The sequence below is a fragment of the Mirounga leonina genome, unplaced genomic scaffold, assembly GCF_011800145.1.
Source record: "Mirounga leonina isolate KUSES-001 unplaced genomic scaffold, KU_Mleo_1.0 Mir_175, whole genome shotgun sequence".
Classification (NCBI taxonomy): domain Eukaryota; kingdom Metazoa; phylum Chordata; class Mammalia; order Carnivora; family Phocidae; genus Mirounga; species Mirounga leonina.
The window spans coordinates 33,519,875-33,540,046 of NW_023270453.1; the positions used below are offsets into that span (position 1 = coordinate 33,519,875).

Sequence of the window (20,172 nt, forward strand, 5' to 3'; positions counted from 1 at the left end):
AAAAAAAAAAACAGAGCAGAAGGGATGGGGGGAGGTGGGTCAAAGTAGGAGGCCTGCTTGGGAGGGAACTCCGGCCAGGCCATAGGTGAGGTGCCCAGTGGAATCCCCTGGGAAACCCTATAGTTTTACAAGAGTCAATGCGGGCCCCAGGGGAGAGCGGGAGAAGGTGGCTGTCAGCCTGAGTCACCTCCCCTGGAGGAGAGAATGGCCTGAGACCAGAGTCTGAGCAACCCTAGTGGGAAGTGCAAACCCAGGTGACTCATGCCCCAGACTCTGACAGCACCAGTGTGTATCCCCAAGAAGCCCTTCTGGCCTCCTTGAATGGTCAGAAAGATCTGATCTACCTCTTTTCCACGCCTTCATCCCAGCCTGCAAGACCCTGCCTGGTTGGCTCCCTGACCACATCTTCCTACCCATCCCCTTCCCCACTGTGCCCCAGCCCATCCAAGCTTCTCTGTTCCCCAAAAGGCAAATGGTCCCTACCTCAGGACCTTTGCCCCTGCTGTTCCCCACCTGAAACTCTTCTCCCAAATTCTTCTGGGGGCTGGCTCCTTGTCACAAAGGTTTCACATCATGCCTTACAAGTGGTTGAGCCAGCATGGGTAGGCTGAAAATCTTTTTCTCTAAACCAATGCACTAAATACAAAAGCTGCCATTGTGGGTCCTGGATGTCCTGAAATTGCTCTTCCCAGACAGAGGCTTCTTCTGAGGGACACACTCTGGCCAAACTGACCTCTTAGTTTCTTTTTTTTTTTTTTTTAAGATTTTTTTATTTATTTGACAGAGAAAGACACAGCGAGAGAGGGAACACAAACGGGGAGTGGGAGAGGGAGAAGCAGGCTCCTTGCTGAGCAGGGAGCCCGATGCAGGACTCGATCCCGGGACTCCAGGATCATGACCTGAGCCGAAGGCAGTCGCTTAACCAACTGAGCCACCCAGGCACCCGACCTCTTAGTTTCTTAATTAGAACATGCTCCATCTGACTCCAGTGCCTTTGCACATGCTGGAACCTCTTCCCCCTTTTCCTTTGCTATTTCTGCCAAAATATCACATCTTTGGAGAAGCCTTTCTCGTTCTGCCCAATTACAATACTTCTTATGTGTAGATTCTTCTAGTTCCTTAAGTGTTTCAGTCTTTGTAATTTTCACAGTTTGTAATTACACACTCACTTGAGTGATTTAAGAAAATGTGTATGTAGTTTTTTTTCTCGTTTCTGAAAAGGTAAGTCAAGCAGTAAGTTCAGGTAGTCTAAAAGACAAGTATGTGATTACCGTCCTAGTGCTGACTTCCCTCTTAAAAAGAGGGGTCCTGTTTATTTTTGGCTCATTCCCAGGTGCCTTATACCCACCAGGAGGCCTGGCCCCATTAAATCTGCTGAGTAAGGAGCGATGGTGGGAGTGGTGTAGGGGTTAGGATGGAAGGGAAGGGTACGAGTTTCTCGTTGCTGCTATAACAAATGACTAGAAATTCAGCATCTATGATCACGCAGTTCCAGAAGTCAGATGTCTGACATGGATCTCACTGGGCTAAAACCAAGGTGTCAGCAGGGTTATATTTCTTTCTTTCTGGGAGCTCCAGGGGAGAGTCCAGTTCCTTGGCTTTTCCAGCTTCTAGAGGCTGTTCTCATCCCTGGCATCCTCCCTCGTCAAAGTCAGCAATCTTGGGTCAAGTTCTCACGTTGCATCTCCCTCTGACCCTCTCTGCTCTGCCTCCCACTTCCACTTTTAAGAACCTTGTGATGACACTGGGCCATCTGGATTATCTTGATAATCTCTCTACTTTAAGGTCTGCTGATTAGGAACCTTAATAGCATCTGCAACCTCCATGCCCCCAGGCCACATGACCTGACATATTCACAGCTTCCAGAAATTAGGATGCAGAGATCACTGGGGGCCCATTATTCTGCCCACGACAGGAGGGATTTTTCTTGAGAATTAAAGATTCTCTGAGTGATTCTAAATTGAGTTAACATCCTCTGACTATGTATTTGGGTCTTCGAAGACACAGTGACACCAACTACTAAATACAACACAAATGTGCTCGCTCACTGCGACATGTTAGGGCAGTAATTTAACATGAGCCAAGATTTCCTCACTAACAGAGACGCCCTCCACCTTCCCAGAGCTGTTATGCAGAGAGATGCAATTCTGTCTGTAAATAGCTCAGGGCCTAGCATGCAGTAAGTGCTCACTAAATGCTCATTTTAGAACGGGGGACGTTGCAGAACAAGATGGCACCAGGTATCATCGACAGTTTGGGTGTGCCTGCCTCAGCATGAGGACTTCCGTTCAGCCCAAGTTGAGCGCAGCTCTACTCCATGCCAGATATGAGCGAGACGCCTGGGAAGGTCAACAAAAGCTCTGCCCTCACAGACCTCTCTCTTTAGCAGGTTGGATCTCGACTGTAGAAAAACAGGAAAAGGCAGCTCCACTTACGTGCACAGAATGGACTGGTCCTCTCGATCTGAGAACAGAAAGAAAAAAGGCCATGAGTTAGAATTAGCTCTGAGTGGAGGGTCTGGGGATAGCTCCTCCCCAAGCCCCCCCCCAATCCTAAGCTCCTGCACACTGGCCCCAACAAAGGTGGTGAGGGCCAACCGGGCTCATTGCCCAGGGTGCAGGGAACAAGAGCAGAGCCAAGAGGACAGCAGGGCTCCTTTTGGCACTCCTCCCTACCCCCCAAGTCCTGGAGGCAGCCCCAGAAAGATGCTGGAGCCTGATGAGTTCAGAAGGCAGTGGGCATTCTAGCCCGTCCAGCTCGGGGGGGGGGGGGGGGGCGGGGGAGGGTCCCGGGAGCCCACTCTGCCAGACAGAGCAGACTGGGGTCTCACTCGGCCACTTCTCAGCTCTGTGGCCTTGGATGAGTGGTCTTAACCCCTCCGTGCCTCAGTTCCTGCATCTAGAATATAGGGTATTAGACAGTGGGTTTGAAAACCTAGCATGTCCTCCTCTGGGAAGAGCATCATCCTGTGTTCCTGTAGGAGATGTGCCTCCGACCCCACCCCTGCCATCATACACAGTCTTGGTGGGGCTGCCCCCCTTGGTCCCCCAGCCAAGAGGATGGGGAAGCATAGTGGGTGGACAGAGCCCTGAGCCCTCACTTCCTGCCCCCAGATCCTGAGAAGCCCATTCCTGCCATTTCTGAGCCTGGCTCTCCAGTCTTCCCATCCCATCCGTGAGCTCCCTGACAATCCTCCATACATTCCTTTCCTAGATAAAGTGCTGGTCTCTGTTGCTGACCACCAGAGAACCCTGGCAGGAAACATAGGGCATCGTGAGATTAAACGTGATTAAGCAGACATTACTGATCACCTTCTACTCTTTTTTTTTTTTTAAGATTTTATTTATTTGAGAGAAAGAGCAAGAGAGCACAAGCAGGGGGAGGGGCAGAGGGAGAGGGAGAAGCAGACTCTCCACTGAGCAGGGAGCCCAACGTGGAGCTTGATCCCAGGACCCTGGGATCATGACCTGAGCCGAAGGCAGACGCTTAACCGACTGAGCCACCCAGGTGCCCGATCACCTTCTACTCTTAAAGTGGCCTCAGAGGGTAGAGCCAGGGTCTGGAACCCACTTCCTGCCCTATGAGGGATACAGGGACAGCTACCGACAACTTCAACCATTGGCGAATTAACCGTAACCGAAAAATCAGAGCATCTTATCTGCTGATGGGCAACGCCAAAGTGGCAAGTGTTTCTGAAATCCATTCCCTGGCTCCATCCTCTCTGTCATGGTGCTCAGGCCCTCTTGATCCACACCTCACCAAAGATCTCCCCGGATCTTGTCCCGTCCTCCTCCGAACCCCTTCTCAGAGTGCTCTTCCTAACACACCAAGCTGCTGATCACTCTGCAACTTAACACTCTCCCACTCTGGAATTTTCTTAAAAAGTCCAACATAAATCTACCATAGGACCAGAATTCCAGTCCTGGGAATATATCCAAGAGAACTGAAAGCACGTGTCCCTGCAAGACTAGCTCACGAACGTTCACAGCAGTGTTGGCATAATAGCTAAAAAGTGGAAGCGACCCAAGTGCCCATCACTTGGGGAATGAATAAACAATATGAGGTAGATTCATAACAGGGAATATTATTCAGCCATAAAGACAATGATGTCCTAGTGACACACGCTATGACATGGATGACCCCCAAAAAACATTGTGCTAAGTAAAGGAAGTCAGATACAAAAGGCCACATACTATAGGACCGCATTTATACAAAATGTGTAGAGTGGGCAAATCTGTGAAGTCAGAAAGCAGGTGGGTGGTCACCAGCGGCTGCAAATGGGCATTTGGGGTTCTGAAACTGGATTACAGTGATGCTGACCTAAGTCTATCGATTTACTAAAGATCTTCGAAGTTCACACTTAAAATGGGTGAATTTTTGGTACTCAAATTTTATCTCAGTAAAGCCATCTTCATTGTTTTTTAAGACTTATTTATTTTAAAGAGAGAGAGAGAGAGCATGAGCAGGAGGGGCAGAGGGAGAAGGAGAGAGAACCTCAAGCAGATTCCACAATGAATGCGGAGCCCGACACGGGGCTTGATCTCAGGACCTTGAGGTCACAACCTGAGCAGAGACCAAGAGTAAGACGCTCAACTGACCGCATTACCCAGGTGCCCAATAAAGTCGTCTTTAAAAAGTTAGTGTCCGGGGCGCCTGGGTGGCTCAGTAGGTTAAGCATCTGCCTTTGGCTCAGGTCATGATCCCAGAGTCCTGGGATCAAGTCCCGCATCGGGCTCCCTGCTCAGCCGAGAGTTTGCTTCTCCTTCTCCCTCTGTCCTTCCCCCAACTTGTGCTCTCTCTCTCTCTGAAATAAATAGAAATCTTTAATAAAAAATGAATAAAAATAAAAAGTTAGTGCCCTCAGATAAGGCCCGCAGTCCTGAGCATGGCACCCAAGACCTCCCATAACTGGCCCAGCCCACCTCCCCAGCCTTGGCACTCCTGTGTCCTTCACTCTGATGCCCCAGTGATCCCCCCACCCCCGAGCTCACTCCTGCCTTTGTTCAGGCTGCTCTCTTCTTTGTCTCCTGGCCCCTTCCTGGTCCCTCAGCCTCAAAGATGACACCTCCTCCAAGAAGCCTTCCCCACGGGTGGCTTGGCTGTAAATCCCCTTCAACGCTGTCAAGCTATCACAAATCACCAACCTTGGTAGAGAGAGTAAGCTCCAAGAAAAGCCCCCAGCCCCCTCCAGAATCCCACTGCTGCCTCCAAGTCCCTCCCAGATAGAAATTCAGGAGCTCTCTCCCTGGTTCCTGCCTGTCCCCAAGACAGGGGTGACCCTCCACGCCCCTGGTCCCATAGGGACCTGTGCTTCCAGAGCGCTCTGTCCCGGGTTTGCTTTTTTCTGTTTTCTTGTGTCTGTGCCCCACAGGACCATGGAGTCCTCAGGCAGAAGCACCTAGTTCTGGACCTCGCTTCCTTCGGTTTCTGGACCCCCAGCTCCCAAGCCCTGAGCTCCTGACACAGAAAGTTTAGCTTGGTGAGCTCTGCAAAAAACCACCCCCAAACCTAGAAGTGGGCTTCTTGATGGGGAAGCTCGATATACATGCGAAAAACTGACTCATTTATTCATTCATTCAACAAATACTTTAAGGGTATCTACCAGGTATTAGACATGACGCTGGCCCTAAAAATACCACATAATAGTATGTAATACTTGGCACTTCCTCCGTGCCATGCATTGTTTTAAGCATTGACCTGTATTAACACACATTAGACCCTCACATATCCTATGAGATAGGCTATTTTTATCCCCATTGTACAGATGGAGAAACTGAGACACACAGAAACTTTTAAACTTGACCATAGTTACACAGCAGTGGGTGAGGCAGGATTTGAACCCCAACCTAGTATTTATTGGGCCAGATATAGCGTCAGGCACTTCTCATGTGCGACCTTTGATCCTGACCCCTTCGGGGTTGAGAAAACAGAGGTTAGGTAGCCCAAAGTCACACGGCCACTTCGGTGACTGATCAGGGTTCTGAAACACGTGGGTCTGAGTTCGGGTTCTTTCTGCTTTCCCAGGTATGACAGCACAAAGGAAATGGGACATGGGTCCTGAGGGGCCACGGCTGCAGGGGATTAGGGAAGGCACTGGGGGACAAGGCAGCTTGGGGAGATCAGCATGGCCCAGCCAAGGGAAGGTGTGAGGCCTATTCCCAGGCCAGGAAGAAGCTGTGCTAAGGGTCCAGGTGGGAAGAAGGAACCAGGGCATGGAGTGGCCTCTGGGATAGAAGGATACACTTCCTAAGAATCAGATCTCAAATCCACACATCTGTCCCACCACCCCTGCCACACCTAGTCTAAGAACCATCACTTTGGGCCCACACTGTCTCCCCATACTAGAAAGCAGGCTTTATTGGGGAAGTAGGAGCTTATATGTTTTGTCTAACATTGTATCTCCAGTACTTGGCACATAGTAAGTGCTCAATTATATTTGTTAGATGGATGGTTGGATGGGAAGATGAATGGCTGGATGGATGGATGGGAAGATGGATGGATACATGGATGGATACATGGATGGATGGATGGATGGATGGACGGACGGACGGACTGATGGGTGGGTGGATGGATGGATATGGAGAAAGCCATTCCTGTGTGTCACTGGGAAACAGAGAGGACACTAATGACCATATCTAGAGGGGGGAGTTCTATCTCATAGAGAAGATCTGGCCCACCGCAGGGCAAGATGAATGAGATGATTGGGCAAGCTCCATGGACCTTGTGCCACCTCCAGTCAATTCTCCTTTTCTTCTCTCAGATCACAGATGGACATTCTGGTGATCCGGTTGAGGCAAATCCTCACAATAAAAGGCAGAAGTACCAAAAGACTACTCAACTCCTCTTCCTTGCTCTCAGTTTTTCCACCTTGAGGTGGTAGCACGGACCTCAGCTGCCTACAGGTGCCATGTTCAGGGAGTGTGGAGACACTCCATTCAGACAAGTCTGACCCCTGAGCTGAGGGCCAGGGGGAGGCCCTTGCATGGAGAAGGGCCCCAGGAACAAGACAGAGAGACAGAGTGCTCTCCTCCTGCATCAGAACTCCATACCCACACAGTCCCACCCTCCAGGCCAGCTGCAATGACTCCCACCGATACCCCCATCTTCTGCTACGATTCCTGGCTGCTCCATACCCTTCCAGAAACATCCACATCAGAAACACCCACACATGTGTCTAACGACAGACACCTGAGTCGGTCACTGCAACAACATCAGCAGTAGCAAAAGACCAGATGCAAACCATTTAACTGGTCTGTCCACTGAAGACGAGCTAGTCAAACTTCCAGTATTTAAATTCTGGTACGGCCATGTAAGGGCACATTAGGCAGCCAGTAAAAAGGACCAAGCAGCCACCTGGGTGGCTCAGTCGGTTAAGTGTCCGACTCTTGATTTTGGCTCAGGTCCTGATCTCAGGGTCCTGAGATCCAGCCCTGAGTCGGGCTCCACACTCAGCAGGGAGTCTGCTTGGGATTCTTCTCTCTCTCTCCCTCTGCCCCTCTGCCCCACTCCCCTACTCGCAATACTCTCTCTCTAAAAATGTAAATAAATAAAAAGAGGAACATCTATACACAGGCAGGCACACATATACACCCACATATGCACACACACCCTCAAATACTTGGATACATCATGAAGCCACCACTCTTGACGTGGCCTACAGTGCTTGTTCCTGAGGACAGGGTCTGAGGGCTGAGAATCACAACAGGAGGGACACCGACTTTCACTCCATCTGCCTCTAACCTGTTCACGTTTGTGCTGGGAGCATGCATAACCATTCCCTCATCTCACCAAAAAGTGGTCAAGGGAAAAATACTCTTTACTGCTCTTGAGGAAACCACTGTAACCCCAAAACTTAGGACACAGAGGAGAGAAATAGCCACCACCCACAATCTCCCCCTTCCGGAGAGCTCACTGCACCTCGGGCCCGCGCTGAGCTCCTTTGGTGCTGCGTGACCCATTTAATTCCCAAGGCAGCCCCGGAGGTGGGCACTGGCATCACCCCCATTTTACAGATGAGGAAAATAGAGCGCAGAACATGAATTGCCCAAGGGCACGGTGCCCTCCCCGCAGAAGATATGTCTGCTCTGAAACTCAGAAGGTGACCTTATTTAGAATCAAGGTATTAGAGGTGTAATTAAGGATCTCCAGATGAGATGATCCTGGATTTAGGGTGGGATCCAAATCCATGACCGGTGTTGCTATTTCTAAGAGAAAGGGCGGTGAGATTAGAGATACAGGGACAAGGCCGCATGAAGGAGGCGACAGACTGGAGGTGTAGACACATCTACAAGCTGAGGAACACCAAGGATGGTCAGCCACCCCCTGAAGCCAGGAGGCAGGTGCGGCCCGGATTCTCCCTCAGAGTTTCCAGAAGGAACCAACCCTGCCCAGGCCTTGACTTAGGGCAGAAAAACAGAAGACAAGCCTTAAAGCTCAGCAGGGCTCGGTGGGAAGAGATAGCAGTCAGTATCCCCTCTCCCGTGGAGGGGAAATCCGCGGGGGCAGGTGCCCGGCTCTGGAGCGACCACCAGCTCCTCGTTCTGGAATCAGGGAGTATGGATATCTGCGCCTCCAACTTCCAGCCAAAGGAGAAACCCGCTCAGGAACAGAGCCAAATAAGAAACCTATGAAAAACTGATTCAGAAAGCGGGTGAGGGGTAGAGGAACCACGCACCCTGCAATCAGAACGAGGCAGAGAGAGACACCCCCCCCCAGGGGGCCTGGCCCAGACAACCTCCGCTATTTTAAGGGATGATTTTGAGACTGACTGACAGACGGACGGGCTATCTTGATTCATCAGTCCAGGGAGAGGGACAGGCTTTCCCAGCAGCCTTGGGAAGCCTGGTCCAGGGCACAGGAGATTTATAGGGTCAGATGCTGGTCCTGGGGCCCTTCCCCCAGGTCCCCAGGAGAGGCAGCAGGCTCCTGGGGAAGGCTTGGAACCTGCCAGGGCCGCTCTGCGCTGGGGGCTGCTGGGACCTCTGGCTGGGGACATTCCCATCGGAAATGTACCACCTCCAAGCGTGGGAAGCTGACGGAGCGAGGCTGTGGGCAGAAGGAGGGCTTGATGTGGGCACCGCATGCTGACCCGTGACTTCCTCCTGGGGCGTTCTGCCTCCTTCCTGAGTGCGAGCTTGGGTCTGACACAAGAGAGCAGAGTCCTCTGAACGGGGGAAGCAAGGTCCCCTCCAAGCTTTGCCCTCGCTGCTTCTTCTGCCCACAGCACCCTCTTCCTGCCTGACCCATTTTCCTCCTCCTCCTTTTTCCCATTGAGGTGAAATTCACACAACACAACATTAATGAAGTACAAGTGAACAATTTGGTGGCATGAAGTATGTTCACAGGGTTGTGCCCTGTGCACGGTGTGCCTGGTACACATCTAGGTCCAGAACATTCCTTTTTTTTAAGACTTTATTTATTTATTTGACAGAGAGAGAGAGCTCGCACAAGCAGGGGGAGCAGCGGGGGGGGGGGGGGAGAGAGAGAGAGAGAGAGAGAGAGAGAGAGAAGCAGACTCCCCACCAAGCAGGGAGCCCGATGCAGGACTCGATCCCAGGACCCTGGAATCATGACCTGAGCTGAAGGCAGACGCTTAACTGACTGAGCCACCCAGGCACCCATTCCAGAACATTCTTATCAGCCCCAATCCCCAACCCATTTAGCAAATCACTCTTCCTTCCCCACTCCCATAACTGCTAGCAACCACTCATCTGCTTTCTGTCTCTACAGATCAACCTCTTCTAGACACTTCACATAAATACAATCGTACAATATGTAGCCTTTTGTGTCTGCCTTGTTTCACTTAGCGTGGTGTTTTTGAAGGTCATCCCTGTTGTGACATGTGTCCAAATTTCCTTCCTTTCCATGGCTGAGTACTATTTCCTTGTATGGATAGACCATATTTTGTGTATCCATTCATCCATCGATGGGCATTTGGGTTGTTTCTACCTTTCGGCTACTGTGAAGAGTGCTGCTCTGAACATTCAAGTACAGGTTTTATTTGAGAACTTGTTTTCAATTCTTTGGAGTATATACCCCAATCCATTCTTTTTTTTCTTTTTTCTTTTTTTAAAGATTTATGTATTTATTTGAAAGAGAGAGAGCGTAAGTGGGGGCAGGGAAGGGCAGAGGGAGAGGAAGAGAATCTCAAGCAGACTCCCCACTGAGTGCCCAGCCAGACACAGGGCTTGATCTCACAACCCTGAGATCATAACCTGAGCCGAAACCAAGAGTCGGATGCTCAACCAACTGAGCTACCCAGGTGCCCCATTCCCAATCCATTCTTGAAATGGCATCTTGAGAGTCACTTCTATGATTTTCTCTGACTCTACACCTCCTTAGAGCTAAACTGGAGGACTTTCTACTGCATATCCCCCCTGGGACTGCCATGGACAGTGGTACAAGTTGTACACTGCATAACTCAAGGGGGAACCATTCACATTGGTCATTATAGATTTGTACATTTATTAAGACAATCTTCCAGCAGATGGGGGAAAAGTGCCTTGAGAAAGGGGTGAGTTGGGGCGCCTGGGTGGCTCAGTTGGTTGAGCGACTGCCTTCAGCTTGGGTCATGATCCTGGAGTCCCGGGATCGAGTCCCACATCGGGCTCCCTGCTCCGCAGGGAGTCTGCTTCTCCCTCTGACCCTCCTCCCTCTCATGTTCTCTGTCTCTCATTCTCTCTCTCGCAAATAAATAAAATCTTAAAAAAAAAAAAAAAAAGAAAGGGGTGAGTTTTTCTATTTCTATAAAGGCACCACATGGCCTCATGGTGGCCCTGGTTCTGATAGTCCAAAGGTTCCCTCCATTGTGGCACCTAATCTCACTGGGATCATTGTTTCACCTCAAGACTTTTTAGCAGGAAAGAGTACAGATTATCTGGAAAAATAACAGATCATTTGTCCATGACAGGACTCTACGGATGGATGGAAAAACTGTCTTTCCATCTTAGTAAAAAGTATGCTACTTTACATTATTTACAATAGCCAAACAGTGGGAACAATAAAAAATCCATCAAGTGCTGAGTGGATAAACAAAATGTGGCATGTCCAAACAGTGGAATATTACTCAGCCATAAAGAAGAAATGTCACACTGATACGTGTTACAACATGGATGAACCTTGAAGTCATGATGCTCAGGGAAAGAAGCCAGTCACAAAGGACCACATACTGTAGCATTCATTCTATTGATAGGAAGCATCCAGAATAGGCAAATGTGGAGAGACAGGAAGTAGATGAGTAATTGCCTGGAACTGAAGGTAGGATGGGGAAGGGACTACCAAGGGGCACACAATTTTGGGGGGGGAGGGTGAGAGAAATAGAAAATTAGATTGTGTGATGACTGCATCTCCCTGTAAATCCACTAGTGACTAGGGAACTGTATACTTTAAATGGATTAATTTGTGGTATATAAATTATACCACAATAAAGCTTTTTTTAAAAAAAACTATGTTAATTTTACACCATCTCTGAATCAAGAGATCCGACTCCTTAAACTTCACACAGATCTATACGTTTTTCAGAAGTTACAAAACTGGGGGCTCCTGGGCGGCTCAGTCGGTTAAGTGTCTGACTCTTGGTTTCGGCTCATGTTGTGATCTCAGGGTCTTGAGATCGAGCCCCGCAGCAGGCTCTGAGCTCAGCAAGGAGTCTGCTACAGTTTCTCTCTCTTTCCCTCTGCCTTTCCCCCAGCTTGTGCGTGCATGCTCTCTCTCTCAAATAAATAAATAAATCTTTAAAAAAAAAAGGAAGTTACAAAACTGCTTTCAATGCTTCTCCTACTGGCCCCTGAGCTGCTGAAGGTCAAGGGCTGTGCCTGATCCCAGGTGCCAGGAACAGTGCTTGACACATAGTAGGTACTCAAGAAATGCTTACTTGCGGCACCTGGGTTGTTCAGTCGGTTAAGAGTCTGCCTTCAGCTCAGGTCATGATCTCAGGGTCCTGGGATCGAGCTGGGATCGAGTCCCGCCTCAGGTTCCCTGCTCAGTGGGGAATCTGCTTCTCCCTCTGTCTCTGCCCTCCCCCCACCCCCCACTCATGCTCACTCTCTCTCTCTCTCAAATAAATAAATCTTAAAAAAAAAAAAAAGAAAGAAAGAAATGCTTACTCATTTGCATCTCTCTTTCTCTAAAGGCAATCGAGACAGAAGCGATGGTAAACACTTACATCTCTGGTCACATGTTCACTCAGCAAACAAGTCCTGACCCCCTACTAGAAACACAAAGTTCACGAAGACCTACTGAGTCTGTGTTAGAGAGGCTTGGGATGCAGTGTGGGAGTCCGATGGGCAAAGAAATGACCACAGGAAGTGAGCAAAAGCTACAATGAGTATTTGCCCAAAGTGCTACGTACGAGAGGGTCGGTTTTGCTGCCACCTGAGACAGAGATGCTAAGTCTTCACAGCTGAAGTGATACTGAGCTGCATGTGTAAGATGTGTAGGAATCCCAGGAGGGGGGTGGGGGAGACACCAAGGAAGCAGAGCACCTCAAGCAGAGGGCCTGGGACACAGTAGGTCAGAGATGGAGACAGGACACGGTCCAGGAGCAGAGGTGTGTGGGCCTGGGCCCGGCATTCCAGCATCACCCAGCCCAGAGACCTGGGGTGCTCCTTACCTCACACGCACCCCTAAACATGCCTCTCTCCTCCTTCTCCCCGGACTCAGGTCTGGCCTTGGATGTGCAAGTCTGCGGGTCAGCTTTCCAAGGAGATAAAGGACTCTGGTGGTCCGCCCCCTCGAAGAAAGCCTGAAGACTCTCAGGGGACGCCCAGCTCCCCACAGACCAGCTATTTCGGCCTGATCCCAAACACAAGCTCGTGGTTTATGGCTGGGGAGCCAGAGGCCTGCAGGCTGACCATAAAAGGAGAAAACCAAGCTGGGACCGAGAACAGACCCAGGCTCACTGTTTCTCTTCCTTCCCATGCCAGGCTGCTAGGGGACCCAGCGAGAGGGAGGGGGCCAGGTCTATGTCGCTGTAGGGTCACCACTCCCTGTCCCAGGCCAGTAAGGAATGGAGGACACAGCCTCTCCTGTGTGTGGAAGAGCAGTTGCCCACCCAATGCCACACGTGAAGGTGAATGTCAGTGCTGGGCCTCCACAGATGACAGCTAACACCTGTGGCACTTGCTGGGAGCAGGCCGCGTGTTCCCCACGCTCTGTCCAAATTAACCCTTGCACCAACTGGGGTAGGCCCGGTTCTTAGCCTCACGGGACAAAAAAGGAAACTGGGCACAAACAAGTGGGGGTGTTGGCAGAACAGGGATTCGAACCCAGCTCCAGGGCCCATGCCCCAACCCACTACTCTGCAGGTCAGGGTCCTTCTCTTTCTCTGGGTCTTCCTCTCCTACCCTTGTCCTCCGGCAGAGCTGGTAGGAAGAGATTCTGGGCAGGAAGAGATAGTCTGAGGGTTTGTACTGGAGCCCAGCAGGAATTTTCCAGACCCTCAGGAAGCTCTGGCATCTTTCATAGCAGGTGACAGATGGGGTCTGGGGAGACCAGTATTTTCATGGTGGGCTCTTGGGCCTCAGCTCCCACCTGCCCCACTCTCCCTCCTTCTCTCTGCTCCAGCCCCACCAGCCTATGGATCCCATGTGCACCTCCTTTGTTACACCCACCTGTCCCCCCCACCCCCTGCCCTCCCAGACTCTGACAGGCCCCAGGGTCCACCTCACAGCTCCCCAGAACTCCCTTCCTGAGCACATGTATTTGTGGGGATGATTTGATTATACACCTACCTTCTCCTTCACCTCATCTGCACCAAGTAGATGGTACCCCTCCTCACCATCCCAACTCCCCCAGTGGGGTCTCAACACTGTTGAATCAAAGGGGTAACGGGGAGCCAGATTCCCTCTGAGGTTGGGAGAACACAGAGGGAGGAGGCTGGAGCATGCATTTGTGGTCAAAGAGCCAGAGCTGAAGTCCCAAGTCCTTTCAGCATGCCTGCTTCTTCAACTCAATATTTACTGCTTGTTAAAAAAAAAAGAAAAATTCCCCCCCCCCCCCCCCCCCCCCCCGTGTAAGTAAGACACCACAGGCACTCCATAAAAGGCTCATCGGAATCAGATGATCCTTTACCCTTCCTCATTTCCTGGCAAAGAACGTGAACTTCCCATGATAACTCAGAGCGCAAACCTACATGTCCCAGGGCCTCAGTGACGACCAAGCCAGGCGGACGGAGCCCCCATCTGCCCACCCCGCCATCCGGCCAGATGCAGAGCTGAGAGCCACTGCAAAATCTGCGAGAGGCCGGGAGCCATGCATCTGGTCCCCCCTGCGGGGACACATTGTAGCAACACCACTTGGAATGACTTCCTGGCTCTACCTCTTGGGCAAGACCCTGGCCTTACGAGGAAAATAAGGATAGGAATCCACCCCTTTCCAGGATATGAAAACAGCGAAGTAAGACTGGATGAACAAAGCTTAAAATTACCCACGACATGCGGAAGACCTCAGCAATTGCTGTGATCATCACCAGGGCCATCATCCATGTCACCCAGAATAGTGAGCTTGTGCAGTGGTTCTAGCTTGCAGCAATTCTATCCCAAGGGGACAGGGTATTAGGCCAAGTTCAGAGCTTTCTAATGAGAAGGCCTAAGTCAGTCCCTTAGCCTCCTGGGGCCTCAGTCTCCTGGTCTGCGAAATGGGGTTAACAGCACCCCACTACCACACAGCCTCGGAGGGAAGATCAATGTTTCGAGGGCAGCAGAGGGTGACGTCTCCAGGTGGGACATGGGGCTCTGGGGCCAACTCACTCGGTGCACTGAGTGTCAGTTTTGTCCATCTCTAAAATGGGCGGGCTCGTGGTGTTGGAGAGAGCCGAGCTGCGCGGGCTTTCCAGAGCAGTGAGCCGGGGGGTGGGGGTGGGGGGACACATCGGTGCTCTCCCTCTCTCTGCCAAGCTCACAGAGCAGCCTCTGGGGGGTTGGTGAGCCTGAGCCGGCCCCCCCAGGACCCGCCAACCTCGACCTCCCTCGGACAGAGGGACGCAACTGAGTGTGGGAACTTGCAAAGCAGAGGGCTTAGAGGTTAGCTCATGCCACCTCCCAGATTTCTCTTCAGTTTGAAGAGGGTTCAGCCAAGAGCCCTGGAGCTGATGGAGGCCAGCCAGCTGTGATTTTCTTTTTTAATCCCCTGAGAGTGGCCCTTTGGTGCTAATTACATGAGGACAAAACACTTCCAGCAACAAACCCTGATGACTCCACTCAGCACATCAGGACAAAATCCTATGTGCCTCTCACACCCTTCCCCCAGCCCCGGGGACCCGTGCAGGGGAGGCGGGAGATCCAAAGTGGCTTGTCGGGAAAGCCTCAGGGGTGGTGCTTTCCCCACATGCATCCTGTTAATTTACCCCGGTCAGCTAACTGTCGCTTCACCAGGACTGAGCCTTCAACACCCCACATGTGTAAGAAGATAGACCTTCCGGGAGCAAACCACCTTCCATGGGACAATCGGGGGCTCCACACAACAGCTAGCTGACTGGGCAAGCCTTAGGCTTGGGCATCCGATAAGCCAAGTTCAAATCCAGCTCTGACCCTCACGGGACCTTTGGCAAGTTCTTTGCCTCTCCGAGCCTCAGTTTCCCAGGCTCTAAAATGAGGCTATTAATATAGCCCCTGCCTCCAGGGTTGGATTAACGGACAAGTCCTATAAACACAGGCCCACGTGCACACGCACACACGGGAAGGAAGGGAGGGAAAAATAATGAGAAATTTTGAAAGGGTTCGGTATTTGCTGTTTCATAAAAACCAGCAACGGAAATGTTATGGGGAAAAGTAAAAACTTTGTTGGCCTTCCTGACCTTATAATTTAGTATTGTTTTTATTCTAGAGTCCATATGCGGGCACTATAATAGTTTCAAGGCTTAATTTTATTTTATTATTATTTTTAAAGATTTTATTTATTTGAGAGAGAGAGAGAGAGCATGAGCAAGGGAAGGAGGGGGGGAGGGGCAGAGGGAGAGGGAGAAGCAGAGTCCCCACTGCGTGGGGTTATTATCAGGGTGCCTGGCTGGCTCAGTCAGTGGAGCATCTGACTCTTGATCTCGGGGTTGTGAGTTCGAGCCCCAAGTTGGGTGTAGAGATTACTTAAAAAATAATATCTTTGAGGGCGGCGCCTGGGTGGCTCAGTCAGTTGGGCGTCTGCCTGTGACTCAGGTCATGATCCAGGGTCCTGGGATCAAGTCCCACATCGGCTCCCTGCTCTGTGGGGAGTCTGCTTCTTCCTCTGCCCCTCCTCTCTCTCATTCTCTCAATCTCTCTCTCAAATCAATAAAATCTTAAAAAATATATCTTTGAAAAAAAATCCACTTTTATCATTATCACTTCTTTGGAAAAGAAGGTTTGAAAGAATTTCCACTGAAAGATAATGGGTGGAACACTTGCCATTCATGTTCCTCCCTCCCCAAACCTGAGTAAAATGACAGTAAAGGGATTTTTCAAGGTGAAATGAAGAACTGGAAAAGAGAGAAGAGCAAGGAAGTCTTGGAGGCCAGAAAACAGGATGAGTGAGGACAGTTCCAGGAAAGGAGAAGTCTAATCTGGTGGTGGAGAAACCTAAAAGCAACCTATTTCATCACAGAATCCCCTGCCCCCAGGCCAAACCTCAGTAACTGGCCACAGCAGGGGGCTCAGGGAGACAGGGCGAAGGAGGATTTACAAACACAAGGATGGGCTGAAAGTCTGTCTGAGAAGCTGCTAGACATACCTTCCATGCTCCCTGCAGCCGAGGGACTGTCCTTCCCCAGCCCACAGGAGAAGACAGATTTTATTCTCCGCAGAATAAAATCCCTGGGCGGCATCAGGGACCATAGTGAAAGGATAAAGTGCAAGTTTCATTCCACAGTTTGAAACCCTTGGCTTCTTAACTAGAGCCCTCACAATGAAGGGAGACAGATCTTGACCTGCCAGGGAGACGATTGCATAAGTCTTCCCTGAAAAACCTGATTAGCCCAAGGACAAAAAAGATGGAGAGATCTATCAGAAGAGCCCCAGTGGAATGGCCCAGCTCCAATCAAACTATAGCCAAGCTCATCACCAGCAAGCTCCTCCTGCAAGCCCACAGCATCCATCCACCTTGCACTGGAGTATCCCCGATGAATGGGCAGCCAGGAATCAGCAGACATCTGAAGAAAGCTACTAATACCTCAGACAGAAGTGGAAACGAATCACTAGGAAAATAAGCATCTTGGAAGAAACAGACTAGGCATGGAGAAGAATCCTCCAAGGAAAAGGACATCACATCACATGGAAAAAGAATATATACATGTGTATATATATATGTATATCATATATATATACATAACAAATTAAAACTTAAAAGAAGGGTTGTAAGACAAAGTTGAAGTAATTGTCCAGAAAAAAAGAATAAAAAGGAGATGGGACAGTCCCGGACATGAGAAGACTTCTAGAAAAGCAGAACAGAGAACACAGAGAGAAATAAATCATCAAGGAAGTAATTCACAAAAATTTCTCAGAATATAAGGCCATGAGTTTACAGATGAAAAGCGTCCACGAAGTCTCCAGCACAATGGGTGAAAACAGACCCAAGACAAATCCCATCAACATCATGAACATGGGGATAAAGAAGGGTCTAAAAGCGTCCAGAGAAGGAGAGAAAACAAAATTTTTTTTGGTCACACTCGAAGGATTAAGAATTAGATTGGCTTTTATCTTCTCAGCAATGAAGCAAGCTAGAAGGCTGTGAAGCCATGCCTTAAAAATTCTGAAAGAGGGGCGCATGGGTGACTCAGTTGGTTAAGCATCTGCCTTTGGCTCAGGTCATGATCTCAGGGTCTTGGGATCGAGCCCCGCATCAGCTCCCTGCTCAGCGAGGAGCCTGCTTCTCCCTCTCCCTCTGCCTGCCGCTCTGCCTACTTGTGCTCTCTATCTCTCTGTCAAATAAATAAATAAAATCTTTTTTAAAAATTCTGAAAGAAAACTATTTGTTGCTTAAAATTGTAAACTCAGCTAAACTGGCCCTTACATATTAGAGACACAAGTCTTCAGATGAGATATGCAGGATCTCAATCTGTCTCGTAAACATCCTTACTTGAGAAGGTACTAGAAAAGGTGCTCCATTTAAATAGAAGAGTAAATCAAGGAAGAGGAAGACATGGAAACCAGGAAACAAGGAATCCACCATGAGAGGGTGGAGCCAATTCCAAGCATGATAAGGAAGGTCCTGGATGTCAGCTACCTGTCATAGAGGGTAGCCAGGGCCGGTCAGAAGGCTCCAGTAGTAATCACCTTCAAGGAGAAGCTATAAGCAGGGTCCTCAACATATATCTAGACATAGTAAAAGGAGATCGACACATTTAGAAAGGAGACTTTGGGGTAGAATTAGTGATTAAGTACATTCATTCATTCATTCATTCATTCATCAACAAATACTAACTGAGCAGCTACCATGTGCCAGGCACCAGCAGATCCACTGGAGATACAGAGGTGAATAGGTAGACAAGGATGGAGTCTGGCTCTTAGGCAGGGTATGTATGGGTCCTCAGGAAGTTATGGGTTCATGTAACACATTCAAACATTACATTTTATATTCAGTGCATGTGTTATCCGTCTCTCCCCAACCCCACCTCTTCACACTTCATCTTGTTCTACAAAGGATTAAGGAACCAACAAGACAGAAAGCTCATTGTGGATCCCGGCTGAGTGACCTTACCCCCTGGGATCACGACCTTCATCAGCGGAGTCACAAACTGGGCCTACACCTTCCTTTGCAAAAACCAAACTTCCACTTTCTAGAGAAAAAGTTATTTTCCCAAGCTTGCATTTTCCCCCCCATGATTTGTTTCACTGGAGTCTATCATTAGTAGTTTTCCAGAAAGTACCAGGTAATGCCAAAATGAACCCATGTGGAGCAGCTGTTGATTCACACTTAAACTAAATAAAGTTTATCTTTTATGAAAAAGTATGCTCACAGCTGTCACTTTCTCTTGGGGGGTTAAAATGTGTCATCATTTCTAAGTAATTTTCTATTTCACTATGTAACTTTGTGTGGTAACATAGAGCCTAGAGGGAATGAAATGTATTAACACTGGGGATCCTCCTCATCCAGTATAACACTGAAACATGATCACAACACAAAAATAGTCTTCAGTGAGTCCACTGAAGACTCTTTGGAAATCAGACCCCACTGAGGCATCCTTCTCTGGCCTGCACACTGCCACCCACCAACTCAGCCACTTTATCTTGCCGATTACGGCTGGCAACATCCACCAGCACGATACAAGCACAGAACAAAGCAGCAGGTCCATAAAACTGCCAATTCCCCTGAAGGTGCAATGTGTCACGAAGTCAATGAGCTTGGGAAAGCCACACAAAAAAAGTCAGGTCAATTCACGACAAAGTATCACAGAGTCATCATGAAGGACAACACAATGGGGGCTTTATGAAGCACCCCCAAAATGGAAGAGCCCTTGGGAAAACCGGTGACCCCTCTCATAAGTCTGCAAAAATTATTCTCATTAGCTCCTGCTGCAGAAATCAAATATGACATGAAGAACGTTGTGTTACACTCTCCTGGGATTCTGTACCCCCCAAAAAAGTTTTAAAAAATCAACCCTTAATTTTCTACTCAATCTAAGATTCAGCATCTTGTTGCAATTATAACCAAATTCCTATTATATGTAGATAAAACAGACTGACAATTTGCAATGTCATTTCCCCAGCCCAGTCAACCCTTTTTTCTCCCCCTTACAGTGAAATCTTGGTCCCTGTTTCAAGTGATTTTTTTTTCTGGAATCACTTATTTTCAGACAATCAAAATTTCTTCCATTTCAGGATGTTCAGCTCAGTTATTACATGAAAGGTTACATACCAAAGCATTAACAGTGGTGATCTCTGGACGATAGAATTATGGGTGCTGGTATATTCTCTTTAGCTTAAATACATGTTTTAATTTTTTTTAGGATGAACGTAAAATATTAAAGGTTTTTTAAAGTTATACATACGTATTTTAAGAGCACTGTGGCAGTGCTTACCTGTTACTCCCCCTTCTCCTTTGCTAAAAGAATTTCATGTCATTCTGGTGTTCAGAGAAAACGTGCTTGTGGGAGCTGCTCCACGAAAGAACCAGGAATAGTCCAAGCCAATTATAAAGGTCCCAGTCCTCTTTGCCAACGATTGGTTTAGAGGTTGGCATGTGACCAAAGGTTTAGCCAATGAGACA

The 20,172-nt window shown here is 49.2% G+C and overlaps 1 protein-coding gene across 5 annotated transcripts in view; it reads right to left on the reverse strand.

Moving 5' to 3' along the window:
- Window positions 1-20,172, reverse strand: part of MYH11 (myosin heavy chain 11) — a 114,683-nt gene that overhangs the window by 65,118 nt on the left and 29,393 nt on the right. For all 5 annotated transcript variants that reach the window (XM_035022337.1, XM_035022341.1, XM_035022339.1 and 2 more), the window contains one exon: window positions 2,436-2,463. In XM_035022337.1, the coding sequence (XP_034878228.1) occupies window positions 2,436-2,463 (28 nt within the window). The remainder of the gene's footprint in view (window positions 1-2,435; window positions 2,464-20,172) is intronic.